This window comes from Mirounga angustirostris, unplaced genomic scaffold (genome assembly GCF_029215605.1).
Source record: "Mirounga angustirostris isolate CCGP_5_RB_7025 unplaced genomic scaffold, mMirAng1.0.hap1 SCAF_13, whole genome shotgun sequence".
NCBI lineage: Eukaryota > Metazoa > Chordata > Mammalia > Carnivora > Phocidae > Mirounga > Mirounga angustirostris.
Window position 1 is genome coordinate 104531689 of NW_026991721.1, and position 25082 is coordinate 104556770.

Genomic DNA, 25082 nt, shown 5'->3' on the forward strand with positions numbered 1-25082 from the left:
CTTTCTTTTAATTCTCAGAACACTTTTTTATCATAAGAAATTTCACAGAAGTAGGGGCACCTGGGTGGCTCAGTTGGTGAAGCATTTGCCTTCGGCTCAGGTCATGGTCCCAGGGTCCTGGGATCGAGTCCCGCATCAGGCTCCCTGCTCGGTGGGGAGTCTGCTTCTCCCTCTGCCTTTGCCCCTCCTCCCACCCGTTCTCTCAATCTCTCTCTCCCAAATAATAAATAAATAAAGTCTTTTTTAAAAAAGGAATTTCACAGAAGTAGAAAAACATCACAATGGAACTCCATACGCCTACAGTACTAGACTCATACAGCTGCTTTAACAAATTACCGTAAATGTAGTTGCTTAAAACAATACAGATTTATTCCCTTACCGTTCTGGAGGTTGAAAGTCCAAAATCAAGGTGTTGGCAGGGCTGCATTTCTTCTGAAGGTTCCGGAAAGGACTCTGTTCCTTGCCTTTCCTGCCTTCTAGCGGCTGCCTGCCTTCTGGGGCGGGTGGCTCCCTCCTCCGTCTAGCTGACCAGCAGCACAGCATCTTCTCTCTCTTTGATTCTGCTTGCTTCTACTGCCACATGGTCGTCTTCTTTTTTGGCTTTGACCCTCTTGCCTCCCTCTTACAAGGACTCTTGTGATTACATGCGGCTCCCCTGGAAAATCCAGGATCATCTTCCCGCTAATCAAGTAATCACACCTGCAACATCCTTTTTTGTCCTGGAGATCAGAACATGGACATCCTTTGGGGGGCAGCCTGTTGTTTTGTCTTCCATCCATACCAGCAAATCATAGTCACTCTTGTCCCACGTATACTTTTTTTTAATTAAAAAAATTTATTTTTATTTTTATTTTTTGTCCCACGTATACTTCTAATTTATTTTGAAGCAAGTCCCGGATAGCCTGTCAACAACATTTCAGTATGCATCTGTAAAAGGTAGGGGTTCCATCTAAAAACACGACAATAAACCAACAACGCACCAAAAAATCAACACGATATCTTGGTATTATTTAATATTCAATTTTTCCTGATGGTTACTTCTCTCTTACAGCTGAATCAACACAACCCACAGGGTTGATGTTCTAACTTGTAAGCTTCTGAGATTCCCCACCCTGATCCTCCTTCCATGAAAGGCACATTGTCCCAGCTCAGCTGTCCGCTGGTAACACTCTGTTCGGTCCCCACAGGGACTGCCACTTCACCCGAGGCCACACCTCTTCTGGGAGGCCTGCCTCCTACAACTTCTCAACAAAAAGAATAAAAGGCCCGGCCATCTCCACCTAACTCTGTCTCAGAGTCAGCTTCCTGGAAAATCTGTCCTATGACAGTGGTTACCAGGAAGGAGGGTTTCCATAGAGAAGCAGCTAAAATGGGGTTTTAGAACTGAATCACTTCCTACTATTATGATGAGGACACCATCACAGATTGTTCAAACTTTGTCCAGTGGTGAATTATTTGATATATGCTGGAAGGAAAGCCATTAGCTGGTGGACTACATCAGGTGTCTGAGTAAAATAGGCTAACTATAAGACGGCGACGATGGTAACCACACGTACAATGGTGTTGGGTGGCTATCCCAAAGTACAAGAAAGCGATGATGAAAATCTGAGAGCATGAATTGCCAACTGCAGACTATCTGTGAAATTCAGGAGGTGTCCCTGATAGCTTACACAGAGGCTGTCATCTCTGACAGTAGGCCAACACCAGGCCCAGGGCTCACTCTTCAGAGTAGCTGAGCTCCAGAGAGAGTTCAATGCCCTACAAGGCAGGTCTTCTATGCCAAGGTCAGAGCCTTGATTGAAAAGGAAGAGGAACCTGACACATGGACTGAGGACATCTAGTCCTCAGACATGATGACCTACAGAGTCTTGAATCATCAGATTTCTCTGAAACCTCTGAGCCCGAGAGCCCACCCCTTACCATTAAGAACCAGCTCTTCTCCCTTGGCTTGTTGATGATGCAGAGATTTTTTTTTTTCTTCACACAAGGCAATATGTGCATCCTCTCCAGACCTGAACCAGGGTTAAGTCACAATATAACCCAGTCAAGACTGGGTTGGGCCAGATAAGGGAGAAAAGAGACTACATCCCAAAAGGAATCGCGAGACGGCCCATAGGTGGGGGTAGGGGCTGGGGGGCTGTGTAGGTTACTGCTGGCTTCTGAACGTGCTTTATCAACAGGCCAGGACATAGAGTTGGATAAGGGAAATTTTACTGATTTGGGAGCATTTTCCCAGGATCTTGGATTTCATGCTCTGGCAAGAACCCCAGGAAATGGTGCCAGTTTGCTCCTAGGATGCCCTCCAGGAACGGAGAAGTCATGTCACACTCAAGGAAGTTGGAATGCTAGAACTGCCATGACCGATCGTAGAAGGGTTAAAACGCTCAGAGAAGTGAGCTTGCCAAAGTGGATGTAGTAGGTAGAGCGGAAAATTCTCCTGGTGCTAGTGTTGCCCAGGACGGCCTGGAGGATACATCACGTAGCAAGGCAAGAAGGAATGTGAAGGAATGTCCTGGTCAGAGGATCACCGGTGCGACTCACTATGATGTTCAGGTGTGGCTCTCCTCTAGAGCCTAGGGCTGGTGGTGGGAGAAGTCCTACAGAACTGGCTTCCTGATGGGATCCGGGCTGACAAGACTCTAAAACAAGTCACTAGGTGGCAAGGCTTAACCATCAGAAATTATGTGGACACAATTATCATAATGTACCTTAAGGTCAGCAGTGCCTGATCCGCAGAGAGTTATTGAGATGGTGGATAGAATATGGTGCCCTTGATGGTTTATGTGTCAACTTGGCTGAGCCACCGGGTGCCCAGATAGTTGGTCAAATATTTTTCTTGGTGTTTCTGTGAGAGTAATTTTTGGATGAGATTGACATTTAAATCAGTCGACTTTGAGTAAAGCAGATTGTACTCCACGAGATGAGTGGGACTCATCCAGTCAGCTGAAGGCCTGAATAGAACAAAAAGACCCACCTGTCCTAGCAAGAGAATTGTCCAGCAGACTGACTTTGGATTTCATCTGCAACATTGACTCTTCTTGATTTTACAGTAGGTGGCCTTCAAACTCAAGCTGGCATTCAGGTTCTCGTCAGCCCACCCTGCAGATTCTGGACTGTGGAGTCATAAGACCGCACAGTCTTATGAGCTAATTTCTCATAATGAATATTTTCTTTTTTTTTTTTTAAGATTTTATTTATTTATTTGACAGAGAGAGACACAGCGAGAGAGGGAACACAAGCAGGGGGAGTGGGAGAGAGAGAAGCAGGCTTCCCGCAGAGCAGGGAGCCAGATGCGGGGCTTGATCCCAGGACCCTGAGATCATGACCTGAACTGAAACCAAGTCAGATGCTTAACTGACTGAGCCACCCAGGCGCTGAGAAATATGAGTTTTTCTTACTGTCATTTGAACTCAGAGATTTAAAAATATTCAATGCTATTTTACTCCACTACTTTTCATTTTGATGTTCATATTGTCCCAGCTTTGGCCTTTCCAGGTTTGCTTCTCTGTTCTTTTGGTATGTCCATTGTATTCTTGGATCGCTTCCTTACCTTCTGGTGTGACAAGATGTCCAGGCTCATTGGGTTCATTTCTTGCCCCAGACCAAGAAGTAGCCATTTCACCAAAGAGCCCTGGTGCTTTTTATTTTGAAAGGGAAAGAGTATTTAGAGACCACAGTCTGGGTGCTGATGGGCATGGGAGAAGCTTAAAGCAGTTGGGTTAGTCATTCTGGCACGGTATTTTAAAACTTCAGTAAATGATTCGGGGTGCCTGGCTGGCTTAGTCGGTGCAGCATGCGACTTTTTTTTTTTTTTAAAGATTTTATTTATTTATTTGAGAGAGAGTGATGGAGAGAGAGCGAGAGAGCACAAGCCCAGTGGGGAGGGACAGAGGGAGAGGGACAAGCAGACTCTCCATTGAGCAGGGAGCCCGATGTGGGGCTCGTTTCCCGGACCCAGGATCACCACCCGAGCAGAAGGCAGATGCTCAACTGACGGAGTCACCCAGGCGCGCCTAGCATGTTACTCTTGACCTGGGAATCTTGAGTTCGAGCCCCATGTGGGGTACAGAGATTACTTAAAATCTTAAAAATAAAAAAACTTTGGGGGGGTCTTGGCTGGCTCAGTCGGTTAAGCATCTGACTTTTGATCTCAGCTCAGGTCTTGATCTCAGGGTTGTGAGTTTGAGCTCCACGTTGGACTCTGTGCTGGGCATGGAGCCAACTTAAAAAACTAAACTAATAAAAAAGTCAATAAATTAAAGTGTGGCATTAGCTCAGTAATAGACAATCAGTAGAACTGAAGTCTGGAAACAGATTCTGTACAGCCACAGAGCTAAACTATAGATAAGTAAATCTTTTGTGATAAAGATGTTAATTCAAATGTTTGGAGAAAGGAATGCATGACGTTGGAACAATGGACTATTCAGAAAAAAATCCCTATGTCCAAATAAATTCTGACATATAAAAGTGTAAACATAAAAAGCAAAATGTACGATAGTGCTTTGTAATTTTGGGCTAGGGAAGAAGTTCCTAATCAAGACATAAATCCTAGAAGATACGAAGAAAAATGAGAACTTTACAACAAAAGATAACATACACAAGCTATTACTGGTTGCAAGAGAATAATCTCAACATACAAAACAAAGCATTTCTGTCCATATGATAGAAAATGGTCTTTAAAAAAATCAGTAAGAAAAATTCTAATAATCCAGTTGAAAATGGGAATAGGATACTAGTAGATAGTTCACCAAGGAAATACAAATGATCAATTAATTTATGAATGCGGCTCAGACCCAGAACAGAAAAATGCAAATTAAAAAGAATATTTAAAATAAATAAAATAAATAAAATGAGAATATTTTTGCCCATCATTTGTCAATATGTCAAAATTTTGCCATTATTTGGTATTAATGAAGGATCTGAGGAAACAAATATTCGTATAAACTCTTTTTGAAAATATCACTGGCCTACTCTTTTTAAAGGAAATTTGGCAAGATCTACTAAAAATATGTGCAATGACCTCTGACCCAGCACACTTCTGGGAATACATCAGACAAAATTACTCACACATTTTCCCAAAAAATACGTTCACTAATATGTTTATTGCAACATTATTTATAGTAGCAAAAAATTGGAAACAATCTAAGCATTTATTATTGAGAGCAGTTAAATAAATCATTATTTCCCACTATATATGGCACTCTATGAAGCTGTCAAAATCAATGTGTGTCAAAATGGAAGAGATTTCCAAGACCCTATTATGTGCAAAAAGCAAATTACAGAAGAGTGTTATAACTGATCTCATTTGTGTGGTCCCTCATCTATTACGTGTGTATTTTATGCATAAATACATAGGGAAAAGACATGAAAGATAAACATAGAATTGTGAACAGTGATTGTCTCTTACAGGGAAATGGGAGTTGGAGAGGGTAAAAGGAAGTTTTCACTTTCCACTTTATATCTCTATTGTTAGATTTTTTCTTTTTACAACATGGCTGTATTATTACAAAGAGGAAACACATTAAATATTGAAATAGTCATTTTTCAGGTGATGAGTCTAATGGCAATTTTCCCTTCTTTTTCTATTTCTCTTTCTTTTTTAAAGATTTTATTAATTTATTTTAGAGGAGAGAGAGAGAGAGCGTGAGCAGGCGGGGAGGAACAGAGGGAGAGGGACAAGCAGACTCTTTGCTGAGCACGGAGCTTGACATGGGGCTCTATCCCACAACCCTGAGATCAGGACCTGAGCTGAAACCAAGATCGGACGTTTAACCGACTGAGCCACCCAGGCGCCCCTCTTCTTTCTATTTTTCTATATTTTCCAAATTTTGTACAATGAGCTAATATTTTTTACATAGTGGGGATTCTTTTAGTAAAATAACGGTACTGGGTGTCTGGCTGGCTCAGTTGGTAGAGCATTCAATTCTTGATCTCAGGGTCGTGGATTCAAGCCCCACATTGGGTATAGAGCTTACTATAAAAATAAATAAATAATGGTACTACCTTAAAAACATGCCAACTGAAGGAAGCCAGTCACAAAAGACCACATATTATTTGATTCCATTTATATAAAATATCCAGTACAAGCAAATAGAGACACAAAGTAGATTCAGTGTTGTTTAAGACTCAGGTGGTGTGAAGTGGGAGGGGTGTTGGGAGTGATAGCTAAAGGGTGTGGGGATTTCTTTTCGAGGCGACAAAAATGCTCTAAGATTGTGGTGATGGTTGCACATTTCGGAGTATGTGAAATCTGAAAAACCATCTAATGATACATCTTAAATGGGTGAATTGTATGGTGCATGGATTCTATGTCATTGAAGCTATTTCCAAAAAATCTTTTAAAAACCAGTGCTACCGATAATCATTTTATACATAACTAAGAAGCCCAGTCCTTTGGCCGAGGGTCCTTACTACACCATACACACTCACTAACTCTTCTGCTGATGACTGTTTCTAGCTCAGAGGTGGAGACATGATGGCTACACTCATTTGAGCACCTGTCCCTTTGGTCAGATGCTGTCGGGGAACGCCAGCCATCCCCAAGAACGGTACCATCTTCTGTTTGTCCTGCTAAAGCGTTCTCCCCTCGTTCTAAGAATCAGACCATTTCAGAGAGTCATGACCCTTTGCAATGATCTATAAGATTGCAATTATCAACAATTAGTTTCTGGCACATCATGGGGATTAAAACTGGCTTGTTGGCAATTCGGTGGTTGTAAGAATACTACTAAAAACATGGGCGCCTGGGTGGCTCAGTTGGTTGAGTGGCTGCCTTCGGCTTGGGTCGTGATCCTGGAGTCCCTGGATCGAGTCCCGCATCGGGGTCCCTGCTCGGCAGGGAGTCTGCTTCTCCCTCTGACCCTCCCCCCTCTCGTGTGCTCTCTCTCAAATAAAAATAAATAAATAAAAAATCTTAAAAAAAAAGACTACTACTAAAAACAAAAATAAAAGGTGACATTTATTGAGTACTTACTATGTGCCAAGTGTTGTAAGTATTTTATGTGTGTAACTGGTTATCTGTGCAGAAGCTAAGAAGTCTTTTTCTGTGTGACTGAACAACACGATTCAAAATTTAATGAGCCCTTGCTATGTGCAAGGCTGAAGTATGACAAAGAACTAACTAGAGAAAAGTCACAAATTCTGAATTATCTGTTAAGGTATAATAAAAGACCATGATCCTTTTTCATAATTCTGAAACCCAAAAGGCTCTGAAAATCTATAATTCTCTTGATAACTCATTTGGCAGCCAAAAAAAAAAAAATCTGACCTCAATTGATGACAGGTTATAGACATTTTTTTAGTGTAAATATTCATACATTTTGCTGTACATATATAAATGTTTGATTATGGGGATCTGCCCCACACTCCACCAGGGTATTATGTAACATATGGGATTTCAGATCTGATTCTTATTTGCATTTCATTTGTAAATACACACACACACACGGATACATTTAATTGCAAGAAACCGTTGCTTCTGTTTTGAAAGCACCAGTAAAGATGGATAATGTAACAATCTTGTGACAACCATAGTTCTCATTCTCATTCTTTTTATTCATTACTTAAAATCAAGTAACACTAATAACGTACTTCAAAAAATGTATACCATGTCTTTCTTCCATTGGCTGTCACTCGAAAAGAAACTGGCAAGAGATGACTGTAGCAAAACATGTTTGTTTCTCCATGGAAAGTAGAAATTAAAACCATATATATGGAATCCACATTTAATAGGATTAATTCAACATAATAATCATGAATTACATCGATAAGACAATGTTTTAGGCACTATTTAAAAAAAGACAAAGAAATTTTCCAGAGAGATATAACAACAAGGAGCACTAATTTAAAATATAATCTTTAAAATTTTTCTTTTCTCTTCATTTATTCTATGCCATGATGATGTGTAGGAAGCGAATCAGAGTCTGTAATGATTGCTATAGATTGTCACAGCTCAACACTCACGTGTCTACTTTTATCAGTGATTAGGATTATAGAAACACCAAGTCATGTAGCAGTTCATCCAAGTTCAGGAGAAAAGTTTGTTATTGGGGTGAAGACTGGTCACTCAGGAAAGTTTAGTGAAAACATGGGGATTTAGAAAGATTTTGAAGCAGAGATGGCTATTTATCAGCTGTGGAATTTCCAAGAGCTAGCTCTTGTTCGGAATGTATTCTATTTTAAAATACAAAAGGATCTAACTTTAAAGATTTTATTTATTTGACAGAGAGAGACACAGCAAGAGAGGGAACGCAAGCAGAAGGAGTGGGAGAGGGAGAAGCAGGCTTCCCGCAGAGCAGGGAGCCCGATGCGGGGCTCGATGCGGGGCTCGATCCCAGGACCCTGGGATTATGACCTGCGCCGAAGGCAGACACGACTGAGCCACCCAGGCGCCCCAAAGGATCTAACTTTAAAGCCTTTATATTCTTTCTTCTTCTTCTTCTTCTTTTTTTTTTTCTTAAAGATTACATGTTTCCTTTGCATTTCCAACTAAATCTCTCCAGGCAGTTACGGGGGTAACAAATGAATTAGCTTCCGAAATGGGTCTTTAGTCTTTCAAATCCTTATCACTCTGCCAGACCTAAGGAAATTATTTAAACACAGTGCACTCTTTGAAGTCAGTGGAAGCTTTGTACTTGATTGAACCAAAGGCAATATAAAATCAAAAGCACTCTTAAAAGGATTTTATTAATCCATAGATTCAGTTTTTGAATGCTGTAAAGTTGGATAAACAGATTGGTAAAGTTATCTTAACAATAAAAAAGGCTGCTTTGGTTGCCACTAAAAAAAAATCATGGAGGACTTGGAGGCTTTTGGAAACCTAGTATAAACTTTCAAAGAAATCCTGATCGCTACTATTATGTCTATAAAGGCCACATTTAAAAGCATCCTGTTTACAAAATCATTTTGGCTTAAGCTTACCATTTAATGAACTCTCACATTTACCACATGTACTGAAAGCGCTAACGCGACTCAAGATGAGAAGTGTTTGTCAGGGACAAGTGTATTATGTGATCAGATAGTTTTTCATTTCTTCTTTATCATGTTTATTTAAAATACTTAGTAATTAGCTACATCATCCATTCATTTTGAATTTTAAATTTAAATAGGTTTAAATTTAAATTAAGTAAATTTTAAATTAAATAATTTCAATTATATCTGATTCAAGAATATCTGACTTGTAAGACACTTAGTCAAAATGTTTTGCCTGGAGCAAGTATTTTTACTGTTTTGGCGTCATTATCCATTATCCATATTCTCCATAATTATGTGTAAGAAAATAGTTATTTTATACATATGTATATATATGGATAAAAATATCTGGCTAAGGTTATATAGATGTTTGGCAATCTTGCATAAGAACTCAGAGCTTTGTAGTTATTGTTCATTTTAGTGTTGTTGTACCACAAACAACTCTTCTATAACCTCAAAATGCTACGGCCCAGTTTTAGTATTTTGTGGACTCAGCTGGATCATATTTTCCCTTGCTTTACCACACACGCACACACCCCTGACACAGCAGAGTAATGGAAAGAACCCTGACTAGGCAGAGTTCTAGGCTTGCTTCTGCTTTTGTGTGACCTCGGTGAAGTATCAACTTCTGGGGGGCCCTGCGTTTCCATTTGTTTCGCCTGACTCTTTAGTTCTATTCTAAATCTTGGAACACATCATACCCTCCAGGCCAAATATTAGTTTTACCCCAACGTTAGTATTATAAAGGGTGTCCACTGAAACTTAAATCGTATTTTATAGTTTAGCTGTTTAACTTTACAATTAGGCCCAGGGGACCGTACTTTAAATTGTTGTTAGATACTCAGTTTCTGAGTTGGTGCCATTCTGGACTGATGGAAAACTGTAATACAAGATTTAAAATTGTAGCAGTAAAAATAGATGACTTTACATTTGGGGGGACAGCTATTCTCATCTGATCAATTACAGTTTGAACTCACTCGAGTGAAATTAATACAAGGATATCAAGAAAATGTTGACAATAGAACTAGTCACAATCTTACAGTGATGTTATAATTTATATTCTTCTCTCCATAAGCACTATTAAAAATACTTCCATGAACCTAGAAAATGTACAAGTATTTAAAATATAATTAAATATCTACTTCAAAGATGCACAAAAACCACATTCAAACAGGACTTCTGATTGAATTAAGTCTCCTGGGATTTCCCTCCCTATCATTTCCACCTTGGAGGAGTGGTGTTTCAGAGCAAGAGGGCAGAGGGCATACACGAACCCCCAGGTCCACAAAAGCATGCACCTTCCTTTTTTTTTTTTAAGATTTTATTTATTTATCTGACAGAGAGAGAGAACAAGTAGGCAGAGAGACAGGCAGAGGGAGGGGGAGAAGCAGGCTCCCCGCTGAGCAGGGAGCCCGATGTGGGGCTCGATCCCGGGACCCTGGGATCATGACCTGAGCCGAAGGCAAACGCTTAACCAGCTGAGCCACCCAGGCGCCCCAAGCATGCACCTTCTTTTGCTCCCTCTGCAGAATGTGGGGGCGAGGGGAAAGAATATGAGAAAACAAAATTCTCATCCGTTGTAAATATAATACTATGTTTAGGTAAATTAAGGGAGGATAAATATTATTATTTTTTTTTACAGATTTTATTTATTTATTTGACAGAGAGAGAGATAGCAAGAGCAGGAACACAAGCAGGGGGAGTGGGAGAGGGAGAAGCAGGCTTCCCGCCAGGCAGGGAGCCCGATGCGGGGCTCGATCCCAGGGCCCTGGGATCATGACCTGAGCCGAAGGCAGACGCCCAACGACTGAGCCACCCAGGCGCCCGGGAGGATAAATATTTCAAAGAATGGTTAAAAACGTGGTACCTTATACAAGGAATTGTTGTTATTTTAGTCCTAGCCGATGATATGTCTGAGATTGTTTATTTGTAAACGAACAGTGCACTTTTAAATCCACTTTACTATTCAGTATTAACAAATTAACTCATGAGAACATAATGCCTGATAAAATCTTTTCAGTCAGACTACACAGGCACAAAAAACCCATTTTAAACTGTCAAGAAAAATGAGTCCTATTGATATACGTGGACATGAAGGTCAGCTACACGCTAACAAAGTGAGAAAGGGAGTAATTCTGTAGACACTTGAGTTTCAAGAAAAAGTTGTCTGCTTTGCCTGATAATTTAGCAAAATACCCGATCTGGTAGCGTAGCGAGTAAGCATAGTGCTCTGAATTAAATACCTTACAAAACAGCGTTAGCGTGGGCTTGTAACTCTTTCTCCAACGTTTGCGTTGCATCGTTCTGCCATCCATGTTGCTATTTATCCTGAGATGACACCCAATCTGTTCCCGTTAGTTCTTTGGCCTGTTTGAAATCAGCAGAAGCACTCTTTTCTGGGCTTCACTGCCTCTTCGGAAGAATGCACAGTATTTGGAACAAAACCACTCCTTACCCCTTCCCAGCCATCTTGAATACAAATGTCCCCCCTTTTAATAAGTTCATAAATGTCTCTTGTCAAGATCGTAAAGGACTCCTCGACGTTTGTGGCATCTTTTGCGGAGGTTTCTATATACTTCATACCACAGTCTGCGGACAGGTTTTCGGCTTCTTCCCTAGTCACCTGTCGCTGTGAAGCCAAGTCACACTTGTGTCCCACCAGCAGAAACACAATCCGAAACGGCTGCACGTGCATTTTTGCCTCTTCTAGCCAATCCTTCACATGTTCGAAAGAGCGTCGGTTGGTGATGTCAAACACTAAAAACCCACCAACTGAGTTGCGGTAATAAGATCGAGTTATTGATCTGAAAAATAAGTAGAAAAACAGGTTGTCAAAGGACACATTGTTCTGCTTCTCCTCTTCCAAGCAATGCAGCACCGTAATAAAATGTGAAGCTAACCTGACGTGACTTAACCCGAATTTATAGATCAAATACGAAGTGTCTTAAGTGGACAAAAATATTATGAAACTAACCAGCGAGCCAGTTTCATCCGACAGAATATTAAAGTGTAGTTATTCTTAGATAGACTAAAGGACTTACGTCGTATGTCATCTCGCACTTACGATGATTTGTTTTTATTTTCAAGTATCTGATAGAGTAATTATTACATTACTGGGATTAAAAATAGGAATATAGAAAGTTTTGGTGAAGGGCAGAGGTTGCCCAGTTGCCGTGAGGTCCAGCCCATGGAAGCACCAGCTGGGGACCAGAGGAAAGAGGTCGGGTATCTACCCTTCTCTTTGTCTCGGCCTGACCGTGGGTGAGGAGCAGCTGTGTTCTTGTTTCTGGTCATGGTTCCCGTTGGGTAGCGCCTTTCTAATGGGTTCCACTGGGTTCGGGTGTCCCATTCTCTCTCCTCTTTTGGCCAGGTGGTGAATGGCTTCTCATCATTGCTAACTCCGAATGCCTCACCATCCTTTGTTGATGCCCTTCACCTTGCCCACATTTCCAGAAATGCTCACTTCCCACCTCATTAAACTTTTAGTTAACTCTTCAAGTGTGCTGTTTGTTTCCTGATTGAATCATGAGGCAAGGTGGCAAGGCCATACTCTTTTATATTTCGTGCCTTTACATGATATTTTTTCTACCTAGAATGTCTTCTACCCTTTTCTGCCTAGCTACCTCCTATTTCTCCTTCAAGAATCAGTTTAAAAATCATATATATGAGAAGCCTTCCCTGCCACTGGCCTCTTGTTCTCCGCCCCTCTTAGGCAATCCTCTTACAATCCCACTGAGCTGTTGGCATACTGCCATTGTGAGTATTTCCGTTTTCACAGCGTGCTGATTGGATTGGTGGGTACGTCTCCCACTCAATTCAAGTCTCCTTGAAGGTCGTGTTTCCCTTAAGTACCTAACAATCATACTGCCTGGCAAATGACAGATGTCACTTAATATTTGTTATACAGGATTGATTGATCTTATTGGAGAGGGAAAGTGCTCAGTGCTGTATGTGGGATGGCATGTGCTTCAGTTTTTAAGCTGTCAATGATCTTGAGCATTGAAATGATCCTTAACTAAGCTCATCTGACCCCCAAAGACCTTTGTGGGGGGTCAGTAGGGCACCTGGTACTCTCTCCGCTTCTTGTATACCTTCATTACCCTTACTGCTGAAATCACAGCTCAGTTCAGTGACCCAATATCGCAACACCATTTGTGTGGGCATGTGAAGAAAGTACTTCACCTCTTTTTTCTTTCCCTTTCGTTTGCTTCCCTGCTTCTCCTCAGAATTTTTTTTTTTTTAAGATTTTATCTATTTATTTGACAGAGCACGCACAAGCAGGGGGAGCAGCAGAGGGAGAGGGAGACGCAGGCTCCCTGCTAAGCAGGGGGATCCCAGGACCCTGGGATCATGACCTGAGCTGAAGGCAGACGCTTCACCGACTGAGCCACCCAGGTGCCCCAGAATTCTTTTTTTTTAAAGATTTGTTTACTTTAGAGAGTGTGTGAGAGACCAGGGAGAGAGGCAGAGTGAGAGGGAGAGAATCCCCAGCAGACTCCCCTGACACGGGGCTCGATCTCATGACCCTGAGATCACGACCTGAGCCAAAACCAAGAATCGGATGCTTAACCGACTGGGCCATTCAGGCGCCCCCTCTTCAGAATTCTTAGTAGAAAGATTCTCAAGTGACTTAGGAATATTTTCTCAAGGACTATTGTATTACATACCCACCAACAGTAAGAAAAATCTCCCAGTATCTTTGGCAGGCTTCAAACAATGCAGTTCATTTAAGTTGCTGCTTTTTTTAAAAAATTGAGGGATAATTTGTTATTGTTTTGTGATTTATCTTTATATATGTGAATTTAGGCAGATGTGCAGTGCCTTAAAAGAAACGTAATTAAGGCTATGTTATTAGACTGAAAGCTTTAATTTACTCAGCACCAAGTCTGCATTACTTTTATCCTCCCTCCTATTTAATCTACCATTAGTTTAATTTACAAAGACACGCTTTTGTGGTTGAACACTCAATGATGAAATGCTTGTACATTAAGCAGAGGTATATTTTACTCCGTAGAAAATGCCTTGTTTTCTAGCCCTTTGTATTTAGTTTTGCAAAGACACTGGGAATACAGTTGGCAAATTATTCTATAGAATGAAATGATAGCCAAGTATACGCCATGTACACTATAAAAAGCCCTTACTAACGATTAGTTGGAATAAATGGTCTCAATATGACATCTGTCATTTTCTATATAGTAACTTGATCTTCAGTCTCTATGTGTGGGTATGGATATGAGGTTTAGAATTCTGATACGGTTAGGTTTCAGATTCAGGTATGGTTGGCCCGGGGCGGGGGAAAGTTTCCCTTAAAACAACTGGGCATCCCTGCTGTCAATTATTTAGGGGAAAATCCAGGGCTACAGACTGAAAACTGGGCCTTGAAAGGCAGGTCTTACAGAAGGGGATGAGGAACATTTGTCTTTCTCTGGACTTGCTCTCTTGGGGAACACTGAGGTCTCCAGAAGTTCTCGAAGGGTTACAAGAATTGGGTACAGATCCTAAAAGAACTATGTAGGTCAGCCTCCCTATAGGGAATTCCAGAGTTAAGGATGAGTAACAGTTCTTTATAAGCAACAACATCGTGCTGCAGGTTACTTTAACTATTTCCTCCTGGGCTTTGAAAGTCTCATTGAATGAATGGATGATTTAAAGGGGAAAAAAATTAGGGGAGGGGGAAATGGAAGGAAGGAGAGAAGGAAGGGAGAGAGAAATGAATGGATTTCAACCTGGTCTCAGGGGTGTTATGGGAAAACTAAGAGTTATGAGGCTACCCTCTGGCAAGATTGGAAAGCGGATACAGCACCCGCTAAATCCAGCATGATGCTGGTACAATAGGGAAGGTGAATCATGGGGGACAGCTTGAGGGATACCAGTTCTCAGCAGACCCTTGTCCCTCCCAAGTGGAAGATCTGATTTTTGTGTGGTTTTTTTTTTAAGATTTTATTTTTGGGGCTCCTGGGTGGCTCAGTCGGTTGAGTGTCTGCCTTCAGCTCAGGTCATGATCCTAGTGTCCTGGGATCGAGTCCCCGCATCAGGCTCCCCTACTCTACCTCTCCCTGTGCCCCTCCCCCTGCTCATGCTCTCTCTCTTGCTCAAACAAATAAATAAAATCTTTTTTTTTTTTTAAGATTTTATTTATTTATTCATGAGAGACAGAGAGAGAGAGAGAGAAGAGAGGCAGAGGGAGAAGCAGGCTCCCAAGAAGCAGGGAGCCTGATGCGGGACTCGATCCCAGGACGCTGGGATCATGACCTGAGCCGAAGGCAGACGCTTAAACATCTGAGCCACCCAGGCGCCCTAAATAAAATCTTTTAAAGAAAAAAGATTTTACTTTTGAGCAGTCTCTACATCCAACATAGGGCTCAAAGTCACAACCCCAAGATCAAGAGTTGCACACTCTACCGACGGAGCCAGCCGGCACCCCAATCTGGCTTTGAGTATAAAGAAACCTACTGGGTCTTTTACGCTTTGACCACTACACTATTAGCAACTCCTATCCCACATTCAAAGACTAGTCTCCTGGCAGAATGTTTTCCCCTCCTCTCGCCTTTTTGACACCTGCTGTATGTAATTTCATTTCCTGACCACACGGCTTCCCCTGCAGCATGCTCAAGCTGCTCATTCTATAGGATCAGGAGGAGGTGGCTTCTGCTTCCCCAGTGCCACTTCCAGATAATTCTCTCCCAACCCCTGTCATAAAAAAAACAAAACAAAAACCCCCCAAAAACCCACATCCCTCCCCCTCCCCCCGCCTCAAACTTCCCTACTTCTTTGAGGCTTTTGCCATCTGGCTCTATCATCTGTTGTCATCTGCCAAGTGCTTGGTCATTCTCTGTGTGCTGAAGACGTTAGCACTTTGCTTTGTTTTTTTTTCCATCTCAATTCCTGTCATTCTGCTCACTCGTTTGGATGGGCTGTCTGCTGTCATCTCTGTTACTTGACTTCCTCATTGCTAATGAACTATCCCCTCCATTCTGCCTTTCTCCTCTACTTCCTTTTCATCATCAGAAATTCACTACTTCCAAACCTTCAGATTTACAACCTACTTTTTTTTGATCAAAATCTCACAGCCTGCAGCCTATTTTTAGTGACAATTTTAAAATTGTATCCACATTTGTAATCTACTGAGTAATTCTATTACTTTCTACCCAGTACATTAATACCCTCCTATTTTTACCTCCTTGTTCTGTGAGACATCACTATAATTGGTCTCTTGGAAATATCTAAATTCCCAAGGTCCTCCCCCACTGCTACACTCATCGGGGAAAACTCTATCTCTGGATCAGTCCGGCATGCCACTAAATGTTTCTGGGGATAATCACTCAGGTGGCAGGCTGGTGTCCCCATGAATTAATTATAACCCATCCCAAGTAGACACTCAACACTGCCAAGGAATACTGCTCGTATCAGGAGAAACTCTTCTCCCCCTTCCCTCACACTTAGACTTCTACTATAGGAAGAAATAGGATTTCCCTTTCAACCTTTTTCTCCTCACAAAAGAGGACTCCTCTCCTCTTATTGGACACCTCTATTGAAGGGAAAATGGCAGTCGTTCGGTTAGAGTCTGTTTCTCAGGTTAGTAACTCTTGCACACCATCCTTCTCCACCCCTTTCCACTTTCTGAATTCAGGATATTGGTTTGCTGGGTTGCTAATTGTGAAAGGTAGGTAGGTGCCCTGTCTGTGCTCGTCACTGAATATCCAGTGGTTCTCAAGGGCCTGGCACACGGTGGGCACTCAAGACATTCTTGGTGAGGGAATAAGTGGTTGATTTGGTAAAGCCATGAACACAGCCACTGGGGAAATAGGAGAAGTGGCAGAGAATGAGGAAGTTTGAGGGAAGAGATACTCGCAGTGCAAAAAAAAAGTGCCCAATATTAAGACCTATTAGCAGTGTGTTCTATTCTCACACCGAGGTCACTGAGATTCTATGAGCATGTCAGTGGCTAGAGAAGAGTGGATAAATTAAATATAGATAGATAGATATCATCCTAAATATGTATCCCATGAAGATACAGTAGTCAGTAATTTCTGTGAAGTTTCTTAGGGGAGGGTGGTCCCTTAATCCAAGGCATGCTGTTAAAACCTCTCCAAAGGGGGCGCCTGGGTGGCTCAGTCGTTAAGCGTCTGCCTTCGGCTCAGGTCATGATCCCAGTGTCCTGGGATTGAGTCCTGCATCAGGCTCCTTGCTCCTTCTCCCTCTGCCTCTCTCTCTGTCTCTCATGAATAAATAAATAAAAAATCTTAAAAAAAAAAAAACCTCTCCAAAGGTAAGTTGTGGTATCTTATGCCCCCTTCCAAGAAGAAAAAAGCATAACACTTGGGCTTTTTTGGATCGTGGAGGACACTTGTATAGTATTTGAATGTACTTCTCTGACCCATTAAGTGGGAGACCCAAGAGGCTACTAGCTTAATAGAGCTGAAAGCAAGAGAAGTCCCTTCAGGTGGCCCAAGCTACAACGCAAGCAGCTTGGCCATTTGGCCCATGGTCCATCAGATCTAATGGCGCCTGCCAGAAGTATCCACAGCAGACTGGCATGCTCTGTCAAGCTTGGAGAAGGTTCCACTGGACAATTACAGGAGTGACATTTTGGAATAAAGGTATGCTCTCTTTGTGAAGAGCTATTATGCTTTTGAGAGCTAGTTCTTGGCTTAAACCTGGCTTTGATAGAGACTAAATGCCTGGAACACCAAGCAAGGGTGTAATCTGAGTGCTCATCAAGAGCTAGGTGTTCTCTGTTTCACTAGGCTGGAACTTTGTCACCAAGCAGAAGCCAAATCTGTGGGCAGGACTGGGGTGGGACCTGAGGGGACCTAGAGTAACAAGGCTCACGCACCCAGCACGGCGACTTTTGCGGGACCCTCTCAAGCTCATCGGGATTCCCCTATAAATAAAGAGGAGAAAACTCAACTCTGCCATACAGCCGGCCCCGGTCAGCCCCACTCAGTAGCAGACTCGAAGGTTCGTGGAAAAGAGAGCCCCTCCCATTTGTGGACGATAGGGGTCCTTTTTCCAGAGACAGAGACGGAAAGATGTAGGTAAGGATCTACAACAATTCATAAGCAGAGGCTAAGGGTTTCGCAGGGTGGAAAAAGCAAGATCAGAGGACTGATCATAAGGTCTGGGGAGAGGTATGCGGATGGCTCTGGAGCATGTGAATACTTGTATTCTATGTGAATCCTCACCCCAACTCTGTCGAGGAGTTGCTGATAACTGCTGAAACAAAATATCCTGTCATGTAATTATCAGTCCGTATTTTTACCCTGGGTTGGACTCAAAGTGATCACGGCAGAGAGACGGAGGCTGTGACTGGGCTCAACGAAGACTTCCCCTTCCCTGTTCAATAGTCGATTTTCCAGCAGCTACTGACACTTCAGATATGGTATCTTTCTCTGGGGGGACCATCATGGAGGGGACACTGACGTGTCCCCAGTGTAACAGACATTGAATCTGGACTCACACCATGTAGCACCACCATCCATAAACTTATGGAATCCCTTATCTATAGATGTGGCATCCCACACTTCACTACAGACCAAAGATTTCACTTAGCAGAGGCAGAGACAGGGAAATGGGCTGATGCCATGGGATTCGTTGATCTACCATGTCATCCATCCGGATGGCATCTGGCCCTAGAAAACTGTGGAATGGGTTCAGATTCAGTGATACCTACATCCAGGAGGAAACAGCTCGGAAGGTTTTGGCACGATTCAGAATGTACGTTTTAAACTAGTGAGGGACAGACTAGGAGGTGGTTTTCCTCACAAACAGATGCTATGGTTTGGGAGACAAAGGGTGGAAGTGGGGTGATGGTGCCTCTCACAATCACCCTTAATGAGTCACTACAATTTTTTGTTGCTTCTAATCCCCATGACTCTGAACTCTGCTGACGTCAAGGTTTTAGTTCCAAGGGAGAAATGCTTTCACAAGAGAACCCTGGGATGCTTCTACTGAATTAGCTGAGACTGCTAGTTGGTCATCTGGGGCTTCTTATGTCAGTGAGCTGACAGATGACAAAGGGGCAACAATAGGGTGAGGACCACATTGGCCTCCTGTGGTTCTTATTGCTCCAGAACTCCTGGCATCTTCTGATTCATTCCAAGCCTGGTCCCTACAGTCAAGGCTCTGTGCCTCAGACGTGCTTCCAGAAACTTTCGTTTTGTGTCGATTTAGATTTCCTCAAGCTGGTTTTGGTTCTGGCAACTGGAAGACCAGATAGAGTCCACATATATTTTGCGAGAGAAGAAGGACAAAACAAAGTCACAAACGTTTTATAACCTTCAACGTCGTTTAACAAGGCCAAAACTCATTCTTTTTTGAAACTGGTAAAAATACACGAGATCCACCTCTTATTTTTGAAGTGTAAGCACAATGCTGTACACCAGATCTCTAGAACTTTCTCATCTTGCATGACCGAAACTTCATAGCCAGTGAACCGCAACTCACTCCCTTCTCCCTGCTCCCAGCCCTGGCAACTGCCCTTCTTTCTGATTCTATGCGTCTGATCATTTTAGACTCCTCATATACATAGAATCACGCAGTACTTGTCCTTCTGTAACTGGCTGTTTTCACTTAGCATAACGTCCTCAAGATTCACCCATGTTATTTCATGTGACAGAATTTCCTTCTTTTCTTAATGACTGAATACTATTCAATTGTATGTATATGCCACATTTCCTTTCAAACATTCAGCTGCAAAGTTGATTTTTTTAAAAAAGATTTTAACTATCCATTTGAGAGAGAGAGAGAGAGAGCGCGCGCACGAGAGAGCACAAGCAGGGGGAGCGGGAGAGGGAGAAGCAGACTCCCCATGGAGCAGGGAGCCCGACATGGGGCTCGACTCCAGGACCCCGAGACCATGACCCGAACCAAAGGCAGATGCTTAACCGACTGAGACAGCCAGGTGCCCCTGCAAAGTTGATTCTTACAGTATTTTTGCTTTAGAAAAGAAAAACGGCCAACTAATTTATGTTAATTTTCCTCTTAATTTTCTTTTTCCTGAAACAATATGTAGACAAGTGATATTGAGAGCACTGGGGTTTGCTTACATTTACAAGGAATTACTTAATATAGGAGCAATGCAACCAAGTGTGAATGATAAGCCTTGGGGAATTTGGAATTTTTTTCACCCAAATGACATGACTACTGAGATTCTAAAAAATGTAAATATCTCAAATTAAACAGTCATCTAGTTTCCTGGAGGAAACTGAAAACAAGATGCTGTTGTCACATGAAGGACAAAAGTCCACAGGCCCTGGAATGCACACGATTATTTATATTATATTTACTTAATATAAAATGTTATCTGAAAGTGGCCAGATTATCCAACTCTTATATGCTATTACTATGGATTTTGTTGGATGTGCACAGACCTCTTAAAAAAGCAGCAAGATATAGAGCCCCTGCTGACTGACTTAGGTAAAACAAACCAGATGTTCCATCCTGGAAATGCCCTTCTTGTGGCTTTGCCAACTGTAAAGTAGGCATTTAGAGGACAGAAGTACTTTGGTGCCAAAGGCTGTGGGCAGCAAGCGGTTTACGAATGCATTAGCCTCGTGAGTGCCTTCCACCGCGACCTGCCATTCCGACTGCCCTTCTGGGAAGAGTCATTGTGTCGATGCTTTATTTACCTGCTTCACTGGCCTTGTCATCCAGCCCTTAGGACTGCTTTCAAGAGACGAAAACACAAGCTTCTCCTCTCTTTTTATTATTACTGACTCTAACAGGCCCTCTCGGCCCTGAGATTCTGAAACTTGGAGCTCATGACTTAGGATATCTTTCTTTATACATACAAACATTAAAAGTCTTTTTCTTTGTGTAATCCCAGGGTCTTTGCCTAAAAAGTCAAGTCTGTGGTTGCAGAGGCTTTCTACATCACTGACAAGACATGACAGGCCATATTCTCTCTTGGACTGTACTTAATTCCCATGACCACCTTCCATTTTCCTTCTTTGACAGATCATCACTTGATGATAGTGAGGTCTTCCCACCTCCTAGCATGCTCTATTCATCTCTTACCTTCTATTTTCCTCCACAGCACTTAACGCTGATATCCTACATAGTTTTTCCAGCTTATCTGGTTATAGCCTGACTCCTCCCATTAGCTGGTAAACTCCACAAAAGCAAGGATTGTTGTCAGTTTTTCTGGAATGCTTTATCTCCAGTGTCTACTACAGAACTGGACATGATGAGTCCTAGCAATATTTGTAAAGGAATACATCAGCAGCTGAGTAAGTTCACACTGTCAGACCATGCCCAGGCAGCATGTAAATGCTGAGCAAATGGGAGAATAACCGAGAAATACCAAAAAGCTTTTCTCCTTTTGATATTTATACAGGAGGGATTTGTGAAGCCAAAAGGAGAGAAATGGGCTGAATAACTGCACATACTTATAAGCATATAGGTGAAATCATCCACATTTTCTAAAGAACTGCTGTTTTAAGGTTGGTAGTAATTCAAACTGTACTTTGCAGTGGATGCTGGCAGGTAGAACAAGTTATGTGTGAAAACCGAAACAGTTTATTTGGGGGCGGCTGGGTGGCTCAGTCGTTAAGCATCTGTCTTCGGCTCAGGTCGTGATCCAGGGGTCCTGGGATCGAGCCCCACATCGGGCTCCCTGCTCCACGGGAAGCCTGCTTCTCCCTCTCTCACTCCCCCTGCTTGTGTTCCCTCTCTCGCTATGTCTCTGTCAAATAAATAAATAAAATCTTAAAAAAAAAAAAAAAAGAAACCATTCATTTGGAAATTAATGGGAACAGTTTCTAGCTTCGCTAATTGTCTGCAAGTGATAATGAAAGGATGCTTATTTTCTAAGTGGTATGTTACCAGAAAATGTATGAAAGACTTCAGCACTCACTCCAAGGGTTTCCGGCATCCTTCTGCCAAATAAAAATAAGACGATGGCCATCTTGGGTTATAATTCTCCCACCATTTTTGTAACTTATGTCTGTTCCCACACGACTTTCTCTGCACTGCTCTGTTTCGCGTGCTTTTGTACACCTCTCCACATCGTGGAATTTATAGTGGGTGTGTGGCCTTTTCTCATTTCATTCTATCTCTGAAGTTATGCAGCTTTTATTTTCAAGTCATTTGAACAGATTATGCTCATGTCCTTTTCCTTCTTTTTCTTCCTTTAAAGAATATTTTACTTATTTGAGATAGAGAGCAAGAGAGCGCACGTGGATGGGGGGGAAGAGCGAGGGAGAGGGAGAGAAGCAGAGTCCTGAGATCATGACCTGAGCTGAAACCAAGAGCCAGTCTCTCCATCGACTGAGCCACCCAGGTGTCCCTCCTTCTTTTTCTAAGTTCACGTTTTTATCAAAGTGACATGCACACTTTCCACACATCCTTACTTTCCCCCATTCCCCAACTGCCGGTATCATCACGTCGTAACTTTAGGCAGATCATGTCTTGGCACCTGTCATTCTGATCACGGACGCCCTGAAGTAAACTGTGACTTCTCCTTTCCTGCACAATCTTTTCTAGGATTCATAATTGTCTTGTGTATTCATAAAGATAGGCCAGGCTTGCTGTAGTAACAGACCCCCCCACCTGTGGATGGGAGGAATGATAAAGAATCTGGGCTGATTTTTTTTCTTTTTCCCTTACACCACACACAAAAATAGACTCAAAATGGATGGGCTGATTTTTAAAACCACCATATACTGCTTCTGCTCAAATCCACTGGCCACAAGTAGTCACATGATTCTGTCTCTGTAGGAGAAAGGGGAATGTATGCCTCCCACCTGTCCTGAAGAAAAGCAGCATCTGGTAAGAGTGAGCACAAAAGTCTCCACCACATCTTTTTCTGTACTAAACTCAATAATCCCATTCCAAACGCTCTGCCAGTTGTGTTCTTTCAAGGAGTTCTCATTAGTCTTTTTCGTCTTCCTGAGCAGATCTCCCACTATAGGCTGGCCCGGCTGTCCTTCAGAGAGGGGCCACGCTGCGGTCCCCCCTCACCATCTTCCTGGCCACGGCCTCTGCCCATCTTCAGAGGGAGTTTCCCGTCCCCTGTATCCGTGTTCATCACTCCTGGTTTCCTCCCTCACATGCGTGTGCTCAGCGCACATGCTCTCCTTACAAAGACACAGGGTGTGAGATTTCGAAATCTTGCAAGTGTGATTTATTCTGCTCTCCCAGGTGAATGACAGTCGAGTCAGACATAGAGTTCTTCCAGAATTTTGCAGTCTCTCCATCACCTTCTGGCTTCCACTGCTGTTTTCAGAAGTCTGAAACCAACATGATTCCTGATTTTTCCTCCCCTCAGAACGTCTGTCTGTCTGTAGGAACTTCTCTGTGGTGTCAGTGTTCTAGAATGTCATGACAATGTCCCTTCGAATCTGTCTCCCTTCATCCATTGTGTTAGGCCCTTCCCATCTGAAAACTCCGGGCCCTAAGTCTTGGAAGATTTTCTTGAATTGCTTCACTGAGGATTTCTCCCCTCTATTTTTTCTGTTCTCTCTGGAACGCCTGTTACTTGTGTATTGAATCTTCTGGATTATCTTCTTTAATTTTTAATAAAATCTTTTCCTATTTTCTTTCTCTTTTTGAATGCTTTGTTTTTTTCCTACTGTGTTTCTAAAAGCTCTTTTGTTCTCAAAATATTCCTCTAAAAAAACAGTATCCTGTTCTTCTTTTGATGGTTATTTTCCCATTATCTCTCTGAGGAAATTAAAGACAGTTTTATTTTAACATTCCCTTCCCCCTTATTAAATTTGTTTCTCTAGTTGCTTTGGTCTCTAGGTTTTATATTACAGATTTCCTGATATTTCTTTTTTTTTTTTTTTAAGATTTTATTTATTTATTTGAGAGAGAGAGCATGAGCAGGGCAGGGCAGAGGGAAAGGGAGAAGCAGGCTCTCCACAGAGCGATGCAGGGCTCGATCCCAGGACCCTGAGATCATGACCTGAGCTGAAGGCAGACAATCGACTGAGCCACCCAGGCGCCCCACCCCCCCAATATTTCTTGCAATCTTGCATTAAGACCAAAAGCCCCACTGCCAGAAAATCAGGCTGGATCACTTCGTTGAGGGACTCTCATATTGGTATCTTAAGTTTCTCCTTTTGGGCTGGTCAGATTCTTCAGAAATGGTTTCCTCCTCCTCCTTCCTGCTTGCTGGGAAATGGCAAATTCTGAAGAATCCTGGAAGCTGATCCCGAGGCAGAGCCACCCGGACAGCCTGGAATCGTTCGCTCTGTTACTGGAGGAGCAACAAAGTCCTGTTTTCCTTAAGGAGCCGTATTTGGGCGGTCTCTCCGTATTACAGCAGCATAGTCTGTACCCAGGAGACGGACAGCATGGACCTTGAAAGTGAGACATCTTACTGACTTTTTAAAAAAATTCTATTTATTCACTTTAGAGAGAGAGAGAGTGAGAACAAGGGGGAGGGGCAGAGAGAGAGGGAGAGAATCTCTAGCAGACCCCCGCTGAGCACAGAGCCCTACGCAGGGCTCGATCCCACAACCCCAAGATCATGACCTGAGCTGGAACCAAGAGTCGACGCTTAACTGACTGAGCCACCCGGGCGCCCCTCTATCTTACTTTTATTTACATCTATTATTACATCTAGTGCTTGACAAACAGCTAAGCTAAATCAGTGCCTGGATTTCCACAAGTAAATCATCCTGGTTGATGTCAACTTCTCCAGAAAAAAAGGGGACAGAGCTTAAGGACTGGGAAGCTACTTTGTGGACACCAGAGCCAGTATTTGCTGGTAGCTTGGGGCAGGACCCGACGCCTCTCCTTGTCTAACAAGGCCGGATACATCATACAAGCTTGTCCACCACAGCAGCTGGGCTCACTTCTGCCACTGAGTATAGCAGTGCAGTCCCGGAGTACTGCATGGAGGCGGGGAAGGGTCTAGGCAACCACAGCCGTTTGCTGCCAGTGATCAGTACTGTTACTGTGTGTAAAGCTATCTCCACCTTGTTTTCTGAACCCAGCAGTAAAATACTGGTTTGGGTGGAGAGGGTCACTGACGTGGGTGGATAGAAGACGGGCGAGGTAGCCGTGTGCAAACAGAGTACTTTCAGGACAGAAACTGCACAGTGTGTCAGTAAAACTCTTTTCAATTATGTCGGGAGGCCTAGTGCAGCAGAAAGAGCACTGAC

General features: G+C 42.6%; 1 protein-coding gene across 1 annotated transcript in view; it reads right to left on the bottom strand.

The window, feature by feature from the left end:
- Positions 1-253: 253 nt before the first annotated feature.
- The window catches only part of RAB39A (RAB39A, member RAS oncogene family), a 36906-nt gene continuing 12077 nt past the window's right edge, over positions 254-25082 (bottom strand). Inside the window, exon 2 of the mRNA XM_045895122.3 lies at positions 254-11774. Within this exon, the coding sequence (XP_045751078.1) occupies positions 11348-11774 (427 nt within the window). The 3' untranslated portion in view covers positions 254-11347. The remainder of the gene's footprint in view (positions 11775-25082) is intronic.